Source organism: Psammomys obesus, unplaced genomic scaffold (genome assembly GCF_907164565.1).
Source record: "Psammomys obesus unplaced genomic scaffold, mPsaObe1.curated_primary_1811, whole genome shotgun sequence".
In the NCBI taxonomy this organism is placed as follows: domain Eukaryota; kingdom Metazoa; phylum Chordata; class Mammalia; order Rodentia; family Muridae; genus Psammomys; species Psammomys obesus.
The window spans coordinates 7,610,754-7,626,189 of record NW_026593286.1 but is presented as its reverse complement, the minus strand read 5'-3'; the positions used below and the strand labels follow the sequence as shown (position 1 = coordinate 7,626,189).

Sequence of the window (15,436 nt, the reverse complement as noted above, 5' to 3'; positions counted from 1 at the left end):
CACACACACACACACACACACACACACACACACACACACACACACACCAGGAGAATTCAGGGCTAGAACCATCGTGATGACGTGCTGTGAGTGGATTTTAGAATAAATGTAAGAATCTTCCCCCCAATTGGTCCATTGAAATCTCTGATTAGAATTGCATTGATCTTGCAGATTAATTTGAGAACCAAGACTTACCATTTACTAATGTTTCACTCATTGTTTTTTCATAAAGAAATTTCTTTACATAATTTCTACACATTCATAAATTATGTGTTAAATAACTGTGTTTCTATGAATATTTTTTTTTTCAGTGATGACTGGAATGAATTTAGGTGAGTAAAGACTCTCAAAATCTTGATTTGCCTAAGAAATTTGGAGCCCTTTATTATCTACCTGAATGAGGGGGTTGGGAATCACACTACCGCTGGCTCAGCAGAAAATCTTACAAGTATCTATGTGGGTTAGGGGCTAAATGCAAGAATATATCATGGCCAAATCCATCAAATATGATAATTTACCAGAAATATGGTTCTCTTTGGAAATTAGCTTCATGAGAGTAGCACTAATTTTTAATTGTAAGACCCTTTCAAACAATTCTTTCAGTGACATAGTGGTGGACAGGGCGAATTGATACTGTGATGAGTAGGTGAGTCCTCATGGTTCCCTAGAGAGAAAGAATTAACCTCCTCCCTGAATCTCTCTTTTTAACATTTCATAAGCTCAGATGTCTACAGTAGGCGTACGGGGCAGGGTGCTCTCTCCTGCAACATTCATTGGCGGGGGGGGGGGAAGGGTTCATCTCTTTCTTTCTTTTCTTTTCTGTTTTTTGAGACAGGATTTCTCTGTGTCGCCTTGGCTGTCCTGGAACTCACTTTGTAGACCAGGCTGGCCTTAAACTCAGAGATCCACCTGCATCTGCCTCCCAAGTGCTGGGATTAAAGGCATATGCCACCACCGATAGCTTTTTCAAAAATTCTTTTTAGATTTATTTTTATGTTTATGAGTATTTCGCATGTACGTATGTACACCACACGCATGCCTGCTGCCTGTGGACATCAGAAGAGGGCGTTGGGTTTCCTGGAAATGGAATTACTGATGGTCATGAGCCACTATGTGAGTGCTGGAAACTGATGGGAACCGAACCCAGGTCCTCTGCAAGAGTACCAAGTGCTCTTAACCACTGAGCCATGTCTCCAGCCCCTCATTTCTATCTGTAATTGCTTTTGTTGTACACTTACAATTTAAAAATCAAATATGTGGAATTACCTTATCTAGCCTTACCCAAAAAAAAGCTCAATTTTATTGGCAGAAATCAAAAAGGGCCTGTAAAGGATTTCACCTAAAGCCAGTGAAATAGGAGGTAAATAGATAAATAGATGATGCTAATAGATAGATAGATGATAAATATGTAGATTTATTTTTCTACAACAACTTCTCATCCATGTTAAGCCCAAGATATCTCACCTTTTAATTTTTATATCTTAAAGTAATTACAAAACATGAACAATTCTCTCAATATTTAGGTGAGAATTCCTACATTGTTTCTTTGTTCTTCTTCAGACACGCCCACTTGTGTAGCCCAGGTTAGCCTCCATCTTGTGATCCTCCTTTTCATTTGTATCTTGAGCTACTCGATCACACTTTTGAGTGTAATCTGTCTGTATTGCCCTTTCTGGGTTTGCTTTTTTTTTTTTTTAATTCTTTATTACTTACACTTTATTCACTTTGTATCCCCCCTGAGGTTTCCTCCCTCCTCCCATCCCAATCCCTCCCTTCCTCCACCCTCTGCACGCATGCCCCTCCCCAAGTCCACTGATAGGGAGGTCTTTTTTTCCTTCCTTCTGATCCTAGTCAATTAGGTCTCATCAGGAGTGGCTGCATTGTCTTCTTCTGTGGCTTGGTAAAGCTGCTCCCCCCTCAGGGGGAGGTGATTAAAGAGCAGGCCAATCAGTTCATGTCAGAGACAATCCTTGTTCCCATTACAATGGAACCCACTTGGACACTGAACTGCCATGGGCTACATCTGTGCAGGGGTCCTAGGTTATCTCTATGCATGGTCCTTGGTTGGAGTATCAGTCTCAGGAAAGACCCCTGTGCTCAGATTTTTTGGTTCTGTTGCTCTCCTTGTGGAGTTCCTGTCCTCTCCAGATCTTTCTGTTTCCCACTTCTTTCAAAAGATTCCCTGCACTCTGCCCAAAGGTTGCCCATAAGTCTTATCATCTACTTTGATATACTGAAGGGCACAGAGGTCCTCTGTGTCAGGCTCCTGACTTGTTCCCTTTTATTCTCCTTCTTCTGATGTCCATCCTCTTTGCATTTCTGGATAGGGATTGAGGATTTTAGCAAGAGTCCTCCCTCTTGATTAGTTTCTTTAGAGGTACAGATTTTAGTAGGTTTATCATCTATTATATGACTATATGAGTGAGTATATACCGTGTGTGTCTTTCTGCTTCTGGGATAGCTCACTCAGGATGATCTTTTCCAGTTCCCACCATTTACCTGCAAATTTCATGATTTCCTTGTTTTTTATTGCTGAGTAATATTCCATTGTGTAGCTGTGCCACAATTTCTATATCCTTTCCTCCATTGAGGGACATCTGGATTCTGACTATTACAAATAAAGCTGCTACAAACATGGTTGAGCTAATGTCCTTATTGTGTACTTGAGCTTCTTTTGGATATATGTCTAGGAGTGGTATAGCAGGATCTTAAGGAAGCGCTATTCCTAGTTGTCTGAGAATGTGCCAGATTGATTTCCAGAGTGGTTGTACAAGTTTACACTCCCTCCAGCAGTGGAGGAGGGTTCCCCTTTCTCCACAACCTCTCCAGCATGTGTTGTCACTTGAGTTTTTTTATCTTTGCCATTCTGATGGGTGTGAGGTGAAATCTTAGGGTTGTTTTGATTTGCATTTCCCTGATGACTAATGACGTTGAACATTTATTTAAGTGTTTCTCTGCCATTCTATATTCCTCTATTGAGAATTCTCTGTTTAGCTCTGTACCCCATTTTTTAATTGGATTACTTGATTTGTTGCTGTTTAACTTCTTGAGTTTTTTATACTTACTGGATATTAGTCCTCTGTCAGATATAGGGTTGGTGAAGATCCTTTCCCAATCTGTAGGCAGTCATTTTGTTCTGACGACAGCATCCTTTGTTTTACAGAAGCTTTTCAGTTTCATGAGGTCCCATTTATTGTTTATTGCTCTTAGAGCCTATGCTGTTGGTGTTCTGTTCAGGAAGTTGTCTCCTGTGCCAATGAGTTCAAGGCTCTTCCCCACTTTTTCTTCTAAGCGGTTTAATGTGTCTGGTTTTATATTGAGGTCTTTGATCCACTTGGACTTTACTTTTGTGCAGGGTGATAAGTATGGATCTATTTGCATTTTTCTACATGTAGACATCCAGTTAGACCAGCACCATTTGTTGAAGTTGCTGTCTTTTTTCCATTGAATAGTTTTAGCATCTTTGTCAAAAATCAGGTGTCCATAGTGCGTGGATTTATTTCAGGGTCTTCTATTAGATTCCATTGATCCACCAGTCTGTTTCTATGCCAGTACCATGCAGTTTTTAGTATTGTTGCTCTATAGTACAGCTTGAGATCAGGGATGGATGGAGATACCTCCAGAAGATCTTTTACTGTAGAGAATTGTTTTAGCAATTCTGGGTTTCTTGTAGTTCCATATGAAGTTGAGAATTTTTCTTTCAAGGTATGTAAAGAATTGTGTCAGTAATTTGATGGGAATTGTATTGAATCTGTAGATTGCTTTTGGTAAGATGGGCATTTTTACTATATTAATCTTGCCAAGCAATGAGCATGGGAGATCTTTCCATCTTCTGAATCTTCTTCTAATTCTTTCCTCAGAGACTGGAAATTTTTTTCATATAAGTCTTTGACTTGCTTGGTTAGGTTCACACTAAGGTACTTTATGTCCATTGTGGCTATTGTGAAGTGTGTTGTTTCCCTAATTTCTTTCTCAGCCCTTTGTCAGGAGGGCTACTGGGTTTTTTGAGTTAATTTTGTATCCAGCCACTTTGCTGAAGGTGGTAATCAGCTGTAGGAGTTCCCTAGTAGAATTTTTGGGGTCACTCAGGTATACTATCATATCATCTGCAAATAGTGATACTTTGACTTCTTCCTTTCCGATTTGTATCCCCTTGATCTTACTGCTCTAGCAAGGACTTCAAGAACAATGTTGAAGAGATATGGAGAGAGTGGGCAGCCTTGCCTTGTCCCTGATTTCAGTGGGATTGATTCTCTCCATTGAGTTTGATATTGGCTATAGACTTGCTGTATATTGCCTTTACTATGTTCAAGTATGTGCCTTGTATCCCTGATCTCTCCAAGACTTTAAACATGAATGGATGTTGGATTTTGTCAAATGCTTTTTCAGCATCTAAGGAGATAATCATGTGGTTTTTCTCCTTCAGTTTGTTTATGTGGTGGATCACATTGATGGATTTCTGTATATTGAACCACCCCTGCATGCCTGGGATGAAGCCTACTTGGTCGTAGTGGATGATATCTTTTATGTGTTGTATTCGGTTTGAAAATATTTTGTTGAGTATTTTTGCATTGATGTTCATAAGGGAGATTGGCCTGAAATTCTCTTTCTTTGTTGTGTCTTTGTAAGGTTTAGGTACCAAGGTGACTGTGGATTCATAGAATGAGTTTGGTAATATTCCTTCTGTTTCTATTTTGTGGAATAGTTTGAAGAGCATTGGTGTTAGCTCTTCTTTGAAGTTCTGGTAGAATTCTGTGCTGAAACCATCTGGCCCTGAGCTTTTTTTAGCATGGGAGACTTTTGATAACAGCTTCTATTTCCTTAGGGGATATAGGATTATTTAATTGATTTACCTGGTCTTGATTCAGCTTTGGCAAGAAAATTGTCCATTTCATTTAGATTTCAAATTTTGTGGCATGTAGGCTTTTGAAGTAAGACCTAATTATTGTTTGGATTTCTTCAGTGTCTGTGGTTATGTCCCTCTTTTCATTTCTGATTTTGTTGATTTGGATAGTGTCTCTCTGCCTTTTAGTTAGATTAGCTAAGGGATTGTCTATCCTGTTGGTTTTCTCAAAGAACCAGCTCTTGGTTTCATTGATTATTTAAATTGTTTTATTTGTTTCTAATTTATTGATTTCAGCCCTGAGTTTGATTATTTCCAGCCGTCTACTCCTCTTTGGTGTGTCTGCTTTTTTTTTTCCCCCTAAGGCTTTCAGGTAAGCCATTAAGTTGCTTGAATGAGATGTTTTGAACTTCTTCTTGAAGACACTTAACACTGCTTTCATTGTATCCCTTAAGTTTGCATATGTTGTGCCTTCATTTTCATTGAATTCTAGGAAGACTTTACTTTCTTTATTTCTTCTCTGACCCAGCTGTCATTTAGTAGCAAGTTGTTCAGTTTCCATGTGTGTGTAGGCCTTTAGCTATTTCTGTCATTGAAGTCCAGCTTTTGTCCATGGTGATCAGATACGATACAAGGGTTTATTTCAATCTTCTTGTACCTGTTGAGCCTTGCTTTGTGACCAGCTGTATGGTCTATTTTGGAGAAGGTTCCATGAGGTGCTGAGAAGAAGATAAATTCTTGTGTGTTTGCGTGAAAGGTTCTGTAGATGTCCATGAGGTCCATTTGATTCATGACCTCTGTCAGAGTTATTGTTTCTTTGTTTAATTTCTGTTTTGTTGACCTGTCCTTTGTTGAGAGTGGGGTGTTGAAGTCTCCCACTATTAATGTGGGGGGTCTATGTGTGGTTTAAGTTTTATTAATGTTTCTTTTATAAATGCAGGAGCCCTTGCATTTGGGGCATAGATGTTCAGGATTGTGATATCTTCCTGATGGACTTTTTCCTTGATGAGTATGAAGTGTCCTTCTCTATCTCTTTTGATTAATTTTGGTTGAAAGTCTATTTTATTAGACATTAGAATGGCTACTCCTGCTTGCTTCTTGGGTCCATTTGCTTGGAAAACCGTCTTCCAGCCCTTTACTCTCAGGTAATGTCTATCTTTGTGACTTAGGCATGTTTCTTGTATGCAACAAATTGATGGGTCTTGTTTACGCATCCATTCTGTTAGTCTGTGTCTTTTTATTGGAGAATTGAGTCCACTGATGTTGAGGGAGATTAATGACCAGTGGCTGTTAGATCCTTTGATATTGATGTTGGCTGTGGTAGTGTGTTTGTGTGTTTGGCTACTTTTGTTTTGCTGTAGTGAGGTCATTTATTTCCTGTGTTTTCCTGAAAGTAGCTAGTTTTCTTGGGTTGTATTTTTCCTTCTAGTATCTTCTGTAACACTGGATTTGTGGGTAGGTATTGTTGAAATTTGTTTTTATCGTTGAATATCTTGTTTTCTCTGTCTATAAGGACTGAGAGTTTTGCCGGGTATAGTAGCCTAGGCTGATTTCTGTGTTCTCTTAGGGTCTGCATGATATCCATCCAGGCCCTTCTGGCTTTCATAGTTTCTGTTGAGAAGTCAGGTGTGATTCTGATGGGTTTGCCATTATATGTTACTTGACCTTTTTCCCTTGCAGCTTTTAGTATTTTTTCTTTGTTCTGTATACTTACTGTTTTTATTATTATGTGACGGGAGGATTTTCTTTTCTGTTCTAATTTATTAGGTGTTCTGTAGGCCTCTTGTATTCTTATAGGCCTCTTCTTTAAGTTGGGGAAATTTTCTTCTATGATTTTGTTGAAAATATTTTCTGGGCCTTGGAGGAAGGAATCTTCTTTTTCCTCTATTCCTATTATTCTTAGGTTTTGTCTTTCTTTTTATGCTGTCTTGGATTTCTTGATGGTTTGGGGCAGGAATTTTTTGGATTTATTATTTTCTTTGATGAACACATCTATTTCTTCCATTGTATCTTCCACACCTGAGATTCTTTCTTCCATCTCTTGCAGTCTGTTGGTTATACTTACCTCTGTAGTTCATGTTTTCTTTCCTAGGTTCTCCCTCTCCATGATTTCCTCCATTTGTGTTTTCTTTAATTTTTCCAATTCTACCTTCAGATCTTGAATCGTTTTGTTGATTTCCTTCATCTGTCTGACTGTATTTTCCTGTTTTTCCTTCAATTCTTTCACCTGTTTCTTTGAACATTCCTCTGTTTCTTTTATTTCTTTCAGTGATTTCCTCTCTGAAAGCCACAAACTGTTTGGCTGCATCTTCCTGTATTTCTTTACGGATGGCCATAATCTGTTTTATTATAATTTCCCCTAATTCTTTACACATTTTATTTGCTTCCTCCATTAACCTCTTCATAAGCATAGATGTAAGGTCATCTTCTTGAATTTCACTTATGTTAGGGTGTCCAGTGCTTCTTGTCCCTGGATAACTGGGTTCTGGAATTGCCATATTGCTTTGCCTTTTGTTGGTTGTGCTTTTTCACTGGCCTCTACCCATCTCTCTGTCTCAGGTATTGTCTGTTAATTTCTGGTGCCTGCTGGGACCTGGGTTGGGAAGAATCCACTTGGCAGGGTTCTGAAGGAAATCTCCTCAGCTTTTTGGGTATTGTCAACTGAATGGTGGTGCTTCTCAAGAATTATCACAGTTCTCTTCAGGCATATGGACCTGTGTGGTAACTCTCAAGTTCAGGAAGGCTCTCCTCTCATCAGGAGAGGTCCCGGTGATGGCTGCCCTACTACTGGGTTTCTTGCTCTGAATTTAGTGAGCTGCAGCTGTTGCTCTTAAAGTGTAATTGTTGGGTGCAGCCCTTTTGAAGAACCAGGGAGTCCTACAGTTTTGTCAGTTTATCTAAGGATAACTGGTCGAACCTTGGAGCAGTATCTGAGGGCTGCTGTAATGGCGCTCCAGCAGCTGTGTGCCCCAGTGCCCTAATGGTACTCAACAATGACAGGTGAGCACAGCGCTCATGCCTGCAGTAGAAGGCTAGAGCCTAGAGTCTGAGCCACACACGCAGGTGCCAGCACAGAGTCCTGCCTGCGTGCATGACTCGCTGCCCCAGATAGAACTGAGCTGACTGTAAATCCCAGTTTCTGATGTTGTGAACTGTGTCCCACAGTTCAGTCTGGGACAGTGATCAGAGCACACTGGTATGTGGCTGTGGGCTGGCGACCAAGCGCCTGGTGGAACCGGGATCTTTTCCGTGGTTTAGCTGGGTGACTTGAAGCTGATTGAATCCCCCACCGTGGGGTATCCTCTCACCTGGGAAACACAATTGCTTGTGTTTTAGGGCCAAGAGTTCCGACTGCTGGTCACTGTGCCAATCCTGCTGTGCCGCTGCTCAGAACGAGAGTCAACCTGGCGACGCCATCTTGGAAGAGCCTGGGTTTGCTATTTAAACTTCTTTAAGAAACCATGGCCTCATCTGAGACAGCCAGGAAATTTTCACACAAAGAAAGATCATGACGTTCATAAGTATAAAGACTGGTAAATAGGTATAGACAGAAGGTCACTGGTTCCTGCAGGTAAAACAAAACAAAACAAAAGTATTTTAAGGATAGTAAGAATGATAATAGTCCTATAGCAGAATTAAATTTATCAAACATATGAGATATATTCTCTAAGAACAAATATCACACTCGGGTGATGGTGCACTCACTCCTTCTTGGGAGGCTGAGGCAGGAGGATGTGCCTTATTAAAATCATTGAGATCAGTAAGTTAAAATAGAAACCACATTTTCGCCTTCATCCTTTCCAGACCTGATTCTCTCAAAGCTCTGTTCTTGCACAGATGAAGCCATGGGTTAAACCTCAGAACTGTTCTTGGCCCTTGTAGTGGCATTGGAATGTCATCTGATATGAAAAAGCCCAAGGAGATAGAATCTTAAACTGGAAGCTACAAAAAGAGGTGTCATATGTCTTTAATCCCAGCACTCAGGAGGCAGAGGCAGGCAGATCTCTCTGAGTTCAAGGCCAGCCTGGTCTTCAAAGTGAGTTCCAGGACAGCCAAAGCTATATATAGAGAAACGCTGTCAAAAAAGAAAAAAAAAAAAAAAAAAAAAAAAAAAGGAAAAGAAAACAAGCAAACACACAAAAAACTTGAAAACTACATAGTGGAGATTTGGGGTGAGGTCAGTGTTTTCTCTCAGTACCCCCTGAAAAGACTCACCACTCAGAGACGCGGCAGCCTTCTACTCATCTTTCCTCCTGAAGTTTCCACCACTCTTAGTGTCATCTTAGCCATCAACTAAGGACCAAGCTTCCAGCACACAAGCCTTTGAGGACATTTAAAACCCAAACCACAACAGGCTCGTTATGGTGCCCAGCACACAGCAAGCACTTCAGTGTTATTTCTCATTATTTTCAAAGTGTGCCTTGGGATACAAACAAAACTGCCTAAAGTTGTTTAATGTATTAATGTGAGAGTAAATGAATTGAATAAATGTCAAAGCAAAGAAGAGCGCACCTGATGTAAACCGAGACGTCTTACTATTGCTGTGATGGAACACTATGACCAAAAGAGTTCATTTCACTCATGGTTCCATATAACAGTTCATCCTCAAAAGCAGTGAGGACAGGAACTCAAGCAGGATAGGAACCTGAAGGCAGCAGCTAATACAGAGGCCATCGAGGGGTGCTGCTTACTAGCTTGTTCCTCATGGCTTGCTTAGTCTATTTTCTTATAGAACCTAGTACCACCATCCCAGGGATGTCACCGCCCATCATGACTGAGGCTGACCCCATCAATCACTAATTAATAAAATGCCTTACAGCCAGGTGGTTGTGTTGCATGCTTTTAATGGCAGAGGCAGGAGAATCTCTGTGAGTTCGAGGCTAGCCTGGTCTACAGAGCAAGTTTCAGGACAGCCAAGGCTACAAAGAGAAACCTGCCTTGAAAAACTAAAAGGGGTGGGGAGAGAGAAGCAAAGCGAAAAGAGAAGAGAAGAGAAGAGAAGAGAAGAGAAGAGAAGAGAAGAGAAGAGAAAAGAAGAGAAAAGAAAAGAAAAGAAAAGAAAAGAAAAGAAAAGAAAAGAAAATGCTCTACAGGCTTGTCCACAGCCCCATCTACTGGGAGCACCTTCTCAGTTGACGCTCCCTCCTCTCTGATGACTATAGCTTGTGTCAAGTTGATATGATGCCAGAATACCAGGTTAAATATCAAAGACTTGGTAACTACAAAGCTATGACATATATATGGTTTCCTATGGATTAGAATTTTTACAAGTTACAGTAACATGGGAAATCTGAAAAGATTACATTGTAATCTTTTAGAAGCATCTAGTTTTGTTTTTGTTTTCTATTTTTTCAAGAAAAAGGAGAGCCAGACATGGAAACTACATAATTCAAAACATTAAAATCCCAAGAAAAACAAACTGGAAAAAATATTAAAGACAAAACATGATACATTTTCAATACTTAAGTTTCTTTCTTTAAATATAAAGAAATTATATACTTATACTAACAAGCCCATTTCTCTGACTGCTTGACGAAGCCGTTGTACCACTGGGAAATAATCACAATTTCAGTTTCCAAACTATGTGAGGGAAAGGGACAAAAAAAACAGCTCCCCTTCCTCAGGCAAGTGAGATATTGATGTGTCTGTGGTCAGAAAAGGCTCCTGCTGCCTCTGCTGAACTTCCAATTGCAGACAGCTGTAAAGCAAAACAGAACAAACACCCATGAGTGACCATTGATACAGCTGCCCCTCCTCTGGACCAAACCCATGTGGTCACTGTACATGCTTGACTCTGTCCCTTCTCCCCTTCTGCCTCAGTTGGACTCGTCTGTAAAGCGAAATTACATGTTAGGTTGGCTGTCATCGAGGTCAACCCAGCTCTCTGGGGGACTTCAGTCTGTGACGCCCCCCAGCTCGGTCAGCACCACGGATAGCTGCCTCTCCTGCCTGTGGAGGAGCTTCTTCCGTGGCTCCTGGCTGTGAGTGTGAGTGACTGCAGGGAGAGGGAGAACAGCCTGTCCTGTGGTAGTCTGTTTAAAGACCTGTACAGCTGTCTCTGCCAGCCCCTCAGCCCCTCAGCCCCTCACTTCTGCCCCATTGCATGCGTTCTTTAAATTGTAAGCTGTGTTTGTGATTTGCAAGTGATTCTACAGCTTGGCCACGTTTCTCCTTCAGCCAGAGAAAACTGCTGTGAACAAGAGAACTGAGCACAGAGCAGAGAGGAGTCTTGTCTCTCCTAAAACCACAGTCTCCCCTCAGCCAGCCTCTGGTTCAAATCTGACAAATTATTGAACCATTCGTCTAAAATAATGTTCTATCTCTCTCTCTTTCTCTACTTCCCTCTCTACCTTTCTTCCTCTACCTCCCTCTCCCTTGATCTTCCTTTCCCCCTCTTCCTTCATGCAACCTTCTATCTCATCATATGTGTATATACATGCATTTGCATTTATGTGTATGGCCATAAATTTCCCACTTATTATAACAGAAGCATTGCCTATGGTTGATAGTGACTGACTCAGTTTGAAATTAAGACATCAAATGGTCCTAGAAAATCAATATCCTAATGTTGTCAGCTTGGGCAGTGTATCTTCCAAGTACACCCATCAAGTTCCCATCTACAGAGTTTCTTCTGGCTACAAGAATCACGTTTCTTCATAAATTTCCATGTTGACTCTCAGCCCAGCCATCAGCCACCACTGACCCCTCATTCCCTGACTTATCCAGTGCCAGAGGCCTGTCTCCAACAACAAAAAAGAGCAAAGAAGAGAAATGTAAGCTCTCTCCAGAGGCCTGGAGTAGGGAAGGTTGATGCCGAGAGAACCGTGCTCCCTGTCCCCTATTCTGCTCTGCACAGCACGCTTAAACAAAGAACCCTGATCTAGGATCTGGGACCCTATTACATTGTTCACAGATACCCAGACACCTGCTGATTCTCCGAGAAAACCCAAGACTCACACCACAACAAACTCTCTCCCTCTCTTAGAATGATTAGTATTAACTATTTAAAAAATTATCTTTTAAATAGCATGTGGTAGTTGGAACATTTTTCTTTTGTGTTTGGTTTTCAGAGACTGTGTTTCTCTGTGTAGCCCTAGCTGTTCTAGAACTCACTATGTAGACCAGGCTGGCTTCAAACTCACACAGATCCACCTGTCTATGTCTCCCAAGTAGTCTTACGACGCCAGCTGTGGGCATAGACTGAGAAGGAACAAACAGACACCTATATTCCCCAATTTTAACATTCAAACAGATTTGACTATTACAGTCTTAATCATGCTTCCGAATTGACCTGCTATTTTTGTGTGTGTCATCTAGTCAACACATAAGCCCTGCTAATTATCACCTTTATAGTTAAACCTAGATTAGAAGTCAGCAAACAATAGCCCAGAGGGAAAACCTAGATTGCCAGTTATTTATAAATGAAATTTGATTAGAACATACCCTTTTATTTACCTGTAGTCTGTGGGTGCTTTGTAATATGGCTGAAGAGCTGAGGAACAAAGAGGAAATTCTGAGCCACACAATCTTGGATATTTACTGGCCTTGATAGGAAATGTTTCTGACTTTTGATCTGGATTATTATATTCTTCACAAAGTACTAAAGAGACTTCTAGAAAGTTAGTTTTAAGTGGTGTTTTTGTAAAATGCTGTTTGCGATGTGATACCATAAATAACAGACCTACGTGTTGTTTTCTCAGCTTTCCAAAGAAGACGTGTCAACCCTTCACAAAGAAGCAGAAAGAGAGGTAAAAAAAAAAAATGTGATTAATCAAATTTTAATGAATGAGACATTTAAAAATGGTTTGAGGAGGTCTCACTGTGCACCCCTGTATGGCCTGGAACTCATTGTGTAGATCAGTCTTCTCTGAACTCATAGACATACTCCCTGCCTCTGCCTTCTGAGTAAGTGGGTTTTAAGACATATGCCACCATGCCTGGCTCTAAATTAATTTTCTTTTAATTTTTAATGTATTATACTGGATCACATAGGCCATTTCTATGCAAGCAAATAAATGTACTCTGCACATACTCCATCAGGACCCATGACCCTCCACTCCCCTCTCCTGTTAGTTCCCTTGGTCTCTCAGACAATTTCCATGTCATTTGTACACATAATTTTGTGAGACAGGAATGGTGGCACATGCCTTTAATCTTAGCACTCCAGAGGTAGAGCCAGATGAATCTCTGAGTTTGAGGCCAGTCTGGTCTACAGAGCAAGTTCCAGACCAGTCAAGGCTACACAGGGAAACACTGTCTCAAAAGAACAAATAATAATAATTTTGTGTCTGTGTATGAATTCTTAAGACCCACAGATGACCTTGTCTTTCTGAGGCTGTCTTGATTCACTTAACATGATGATTTCCCGTTGTGTCCATTTTCTTGCAAATGACATAATTTTGATTTTTTTCTTTTTAGTGGCTAAAAGAACTTTGACTGTGTATATAAATCAGTTTCTTCACCTACTCCTCTTCTGGCACCTAGACTGGGTCCACAGCTTGTCAGGAGTGCTGCAACAAGCATTGATGGAGTAACTAAAATCTTATTCTGCACTCTGTGCGCTTGAGTAACATGTCAGTTTTCTTGATTGGCTGATGAAACCAGTACCAAGACTTAAGAGCCAACATTGGTCAATTTAACAGCACAACAGACTGATGATAACTCTCATCATCCTATTGATTAGTTAATTGATTTGGGAGTGACCGAGAGCTGCATGAGGCATGGGCCTTCACGTGCTGACCATTCTTGGTAAATGAAATAAAGTATGTTGGCCACATGATATTTAACATACTTTTTTCCTCTTGCTTTTTTTTTTTTAAGACAGAGTTTCTCTATGTAGAAACTAGACTCACTTTGTAGACCAGGCTGGCCTCAAACTCACAGAGATCCTTCTGCCTCTGCCTCCCCAGTGCTGGGATCACAGGTGTGCGCCACCATGCCTGCTATGTAGCAGACTTTGTCCTCACCCTCACTGAAAGCCACAGAAACCCAGAGACCTTGGTGGTGATAAAATACCTTTATTCTAATTCTGAAAGTCCTATGTGACTTTAGCCTGTCATTTGTCCTTTTCTAACTCAATTTACTTACCTGTAAAGATGTGCCAGAGGGTTTCAATGAATTAAGGTGAGTGCCTGCCAGAGCCATTGTTGTTTTGACAGACTGTGCTCTGAAGCAACTGTGGGGTGCCTTTCACCCCTGCCACCAAATCCCAGCCCCACTGTTCCAGCAGGCACCCTGTCACATGCTGGCACACACTCAGGCAGGCTGAGTGGAGGTAGGCACACAGGCCTGCAGATAGACACACACAGGCGGGCTGGTAAAGGTGACAGTTCCAGCCACATGAAAGTTAGTTCTGCCAGAACTAACAGGTGACATTACTATTTACTTTGAGGTCTCCAGACATCTTGTGTCAGACATTCTGTGCTAACTTCCTTTGCACCATGTCCAGTGCCAGCCATGTTTTAGCTGGCATATCAGATATCCACATCAACACCATGTTGTCTAGATATGAACGCCTTCGTGGCTTTCTGTTTCCAACGCCTTCGTGGCCTCGAGGGATATGCAGGAGAATTGTCTTGAGCAGCGGTTCTCAGCCTGTGGGTCACAACCCCTTTGGGCATTCAATGACCCTTTCCCACGTGTTGCCTAAGACCATCACTGTCAGAAAACAGATGTTTTCATTACCATTCATAACAGTAGCAAAATCACAGTTAATCCAGCTCCCAAACTTGTCGGCCACAGTAACCAATGTAACAACAGCTAAAAGTAACGACAGTAGAACAAAGTCTCTCCAAAATATTCACCTGTGCAATGGTTGCTGTGGCCAACAAGTTTGGGAGCTGGAATTCTGTCCCACATGGCTCCAGCTGCTGAGTAGGAGTTCAGAGGTTAAGAGAAGAGCATGGTGTTATCTATAAGCATCTAACCATTGATAAAAGAAATAATATGTATTATATTATTAAATATAACTAATGCATGCAAATTAATAAATGCAACTAATTCATGTGAAAACCTAGTGCATTTTCAGTTGCACAAGCAAGATACCAAACTAGGAGGAGGGAAGGCCCTGCACAGGTCTAGAATAAAGTGAAATGTGTCCCTGCAGGTCCGAGAATTCCCAGACAAAATGCGGATTTTAGCCGTCCTGTGCTTCCGGTGAGCTGTGGCAAGGCTGAGGGGAAGCTGCATAGGGAGAAATTTGAGAAAGGTGAGTTTCCAGATCTTCAGTGGCCTTCACCTGGAAAAATGGCACAAGGTAGAGGGCAGGCCCCTGTGTTGAGGGTGTCTCATGCCAGATCTAGTGTGGGACTCAAGATATAGGCAATGTCACACCTGCTCGTGAGGTTGTGAGGCCAAGTTAAGGATAAGAAGAGGGCATAAGATGAACTGGAGTGGGGGAGGGCGGGGGGGCACACATCTTTAAGCCCAGCGCTTGAGAAGCAGAGGCAGGCAGATTTCTGAGTTCAAGGCCAGCCTGATATACATTGTAAGTTCTAGGACAGCCAGGGCTACACAGAGAAACCATGTCACACAACAAAAAAAGAAAAAAGAAAGAAAGAAAGAAAGAAAGAAAGAAAGAAAGAAAGAAAGAAA

General features: G+C 41.2%; 1 protein-coding gene across 6 annotated transcripts in view; it reads left to right on the top strand.

Moving 5' to 3' along the window:
• Window positions 1–15,436, top strand: part of LOC129683736 (nuclear autoantigen Sp-100-like) — a 66,107-nt gene that overhangs the window by 33,726 nt on the left and 16,945 nt on the right. For all 6 annotated transcript variants that reach the window (XM_055616641.1, XM_055616638.1, XM_055616640.1 and 3 more), the window contains 4 exons: window positions 312–332; window positions 8,180–8,275; window positions 12,544–12,591; window positions 14,949–15,050. In XM_055616641.1, coding sequence (XP_055472616.1) covers window positions 312–332; window positions 8,180–8,275; window positions 12,544–12,591; window positions 14,949–15,050 — 267 coding nt within the window. The remainder of the gene's footprint in view (window positions 1–311; window positions 333–8,179; window positions 8,276–12,543; window positions 12,592–14,948; window positions 15,051–15,436) is intronic.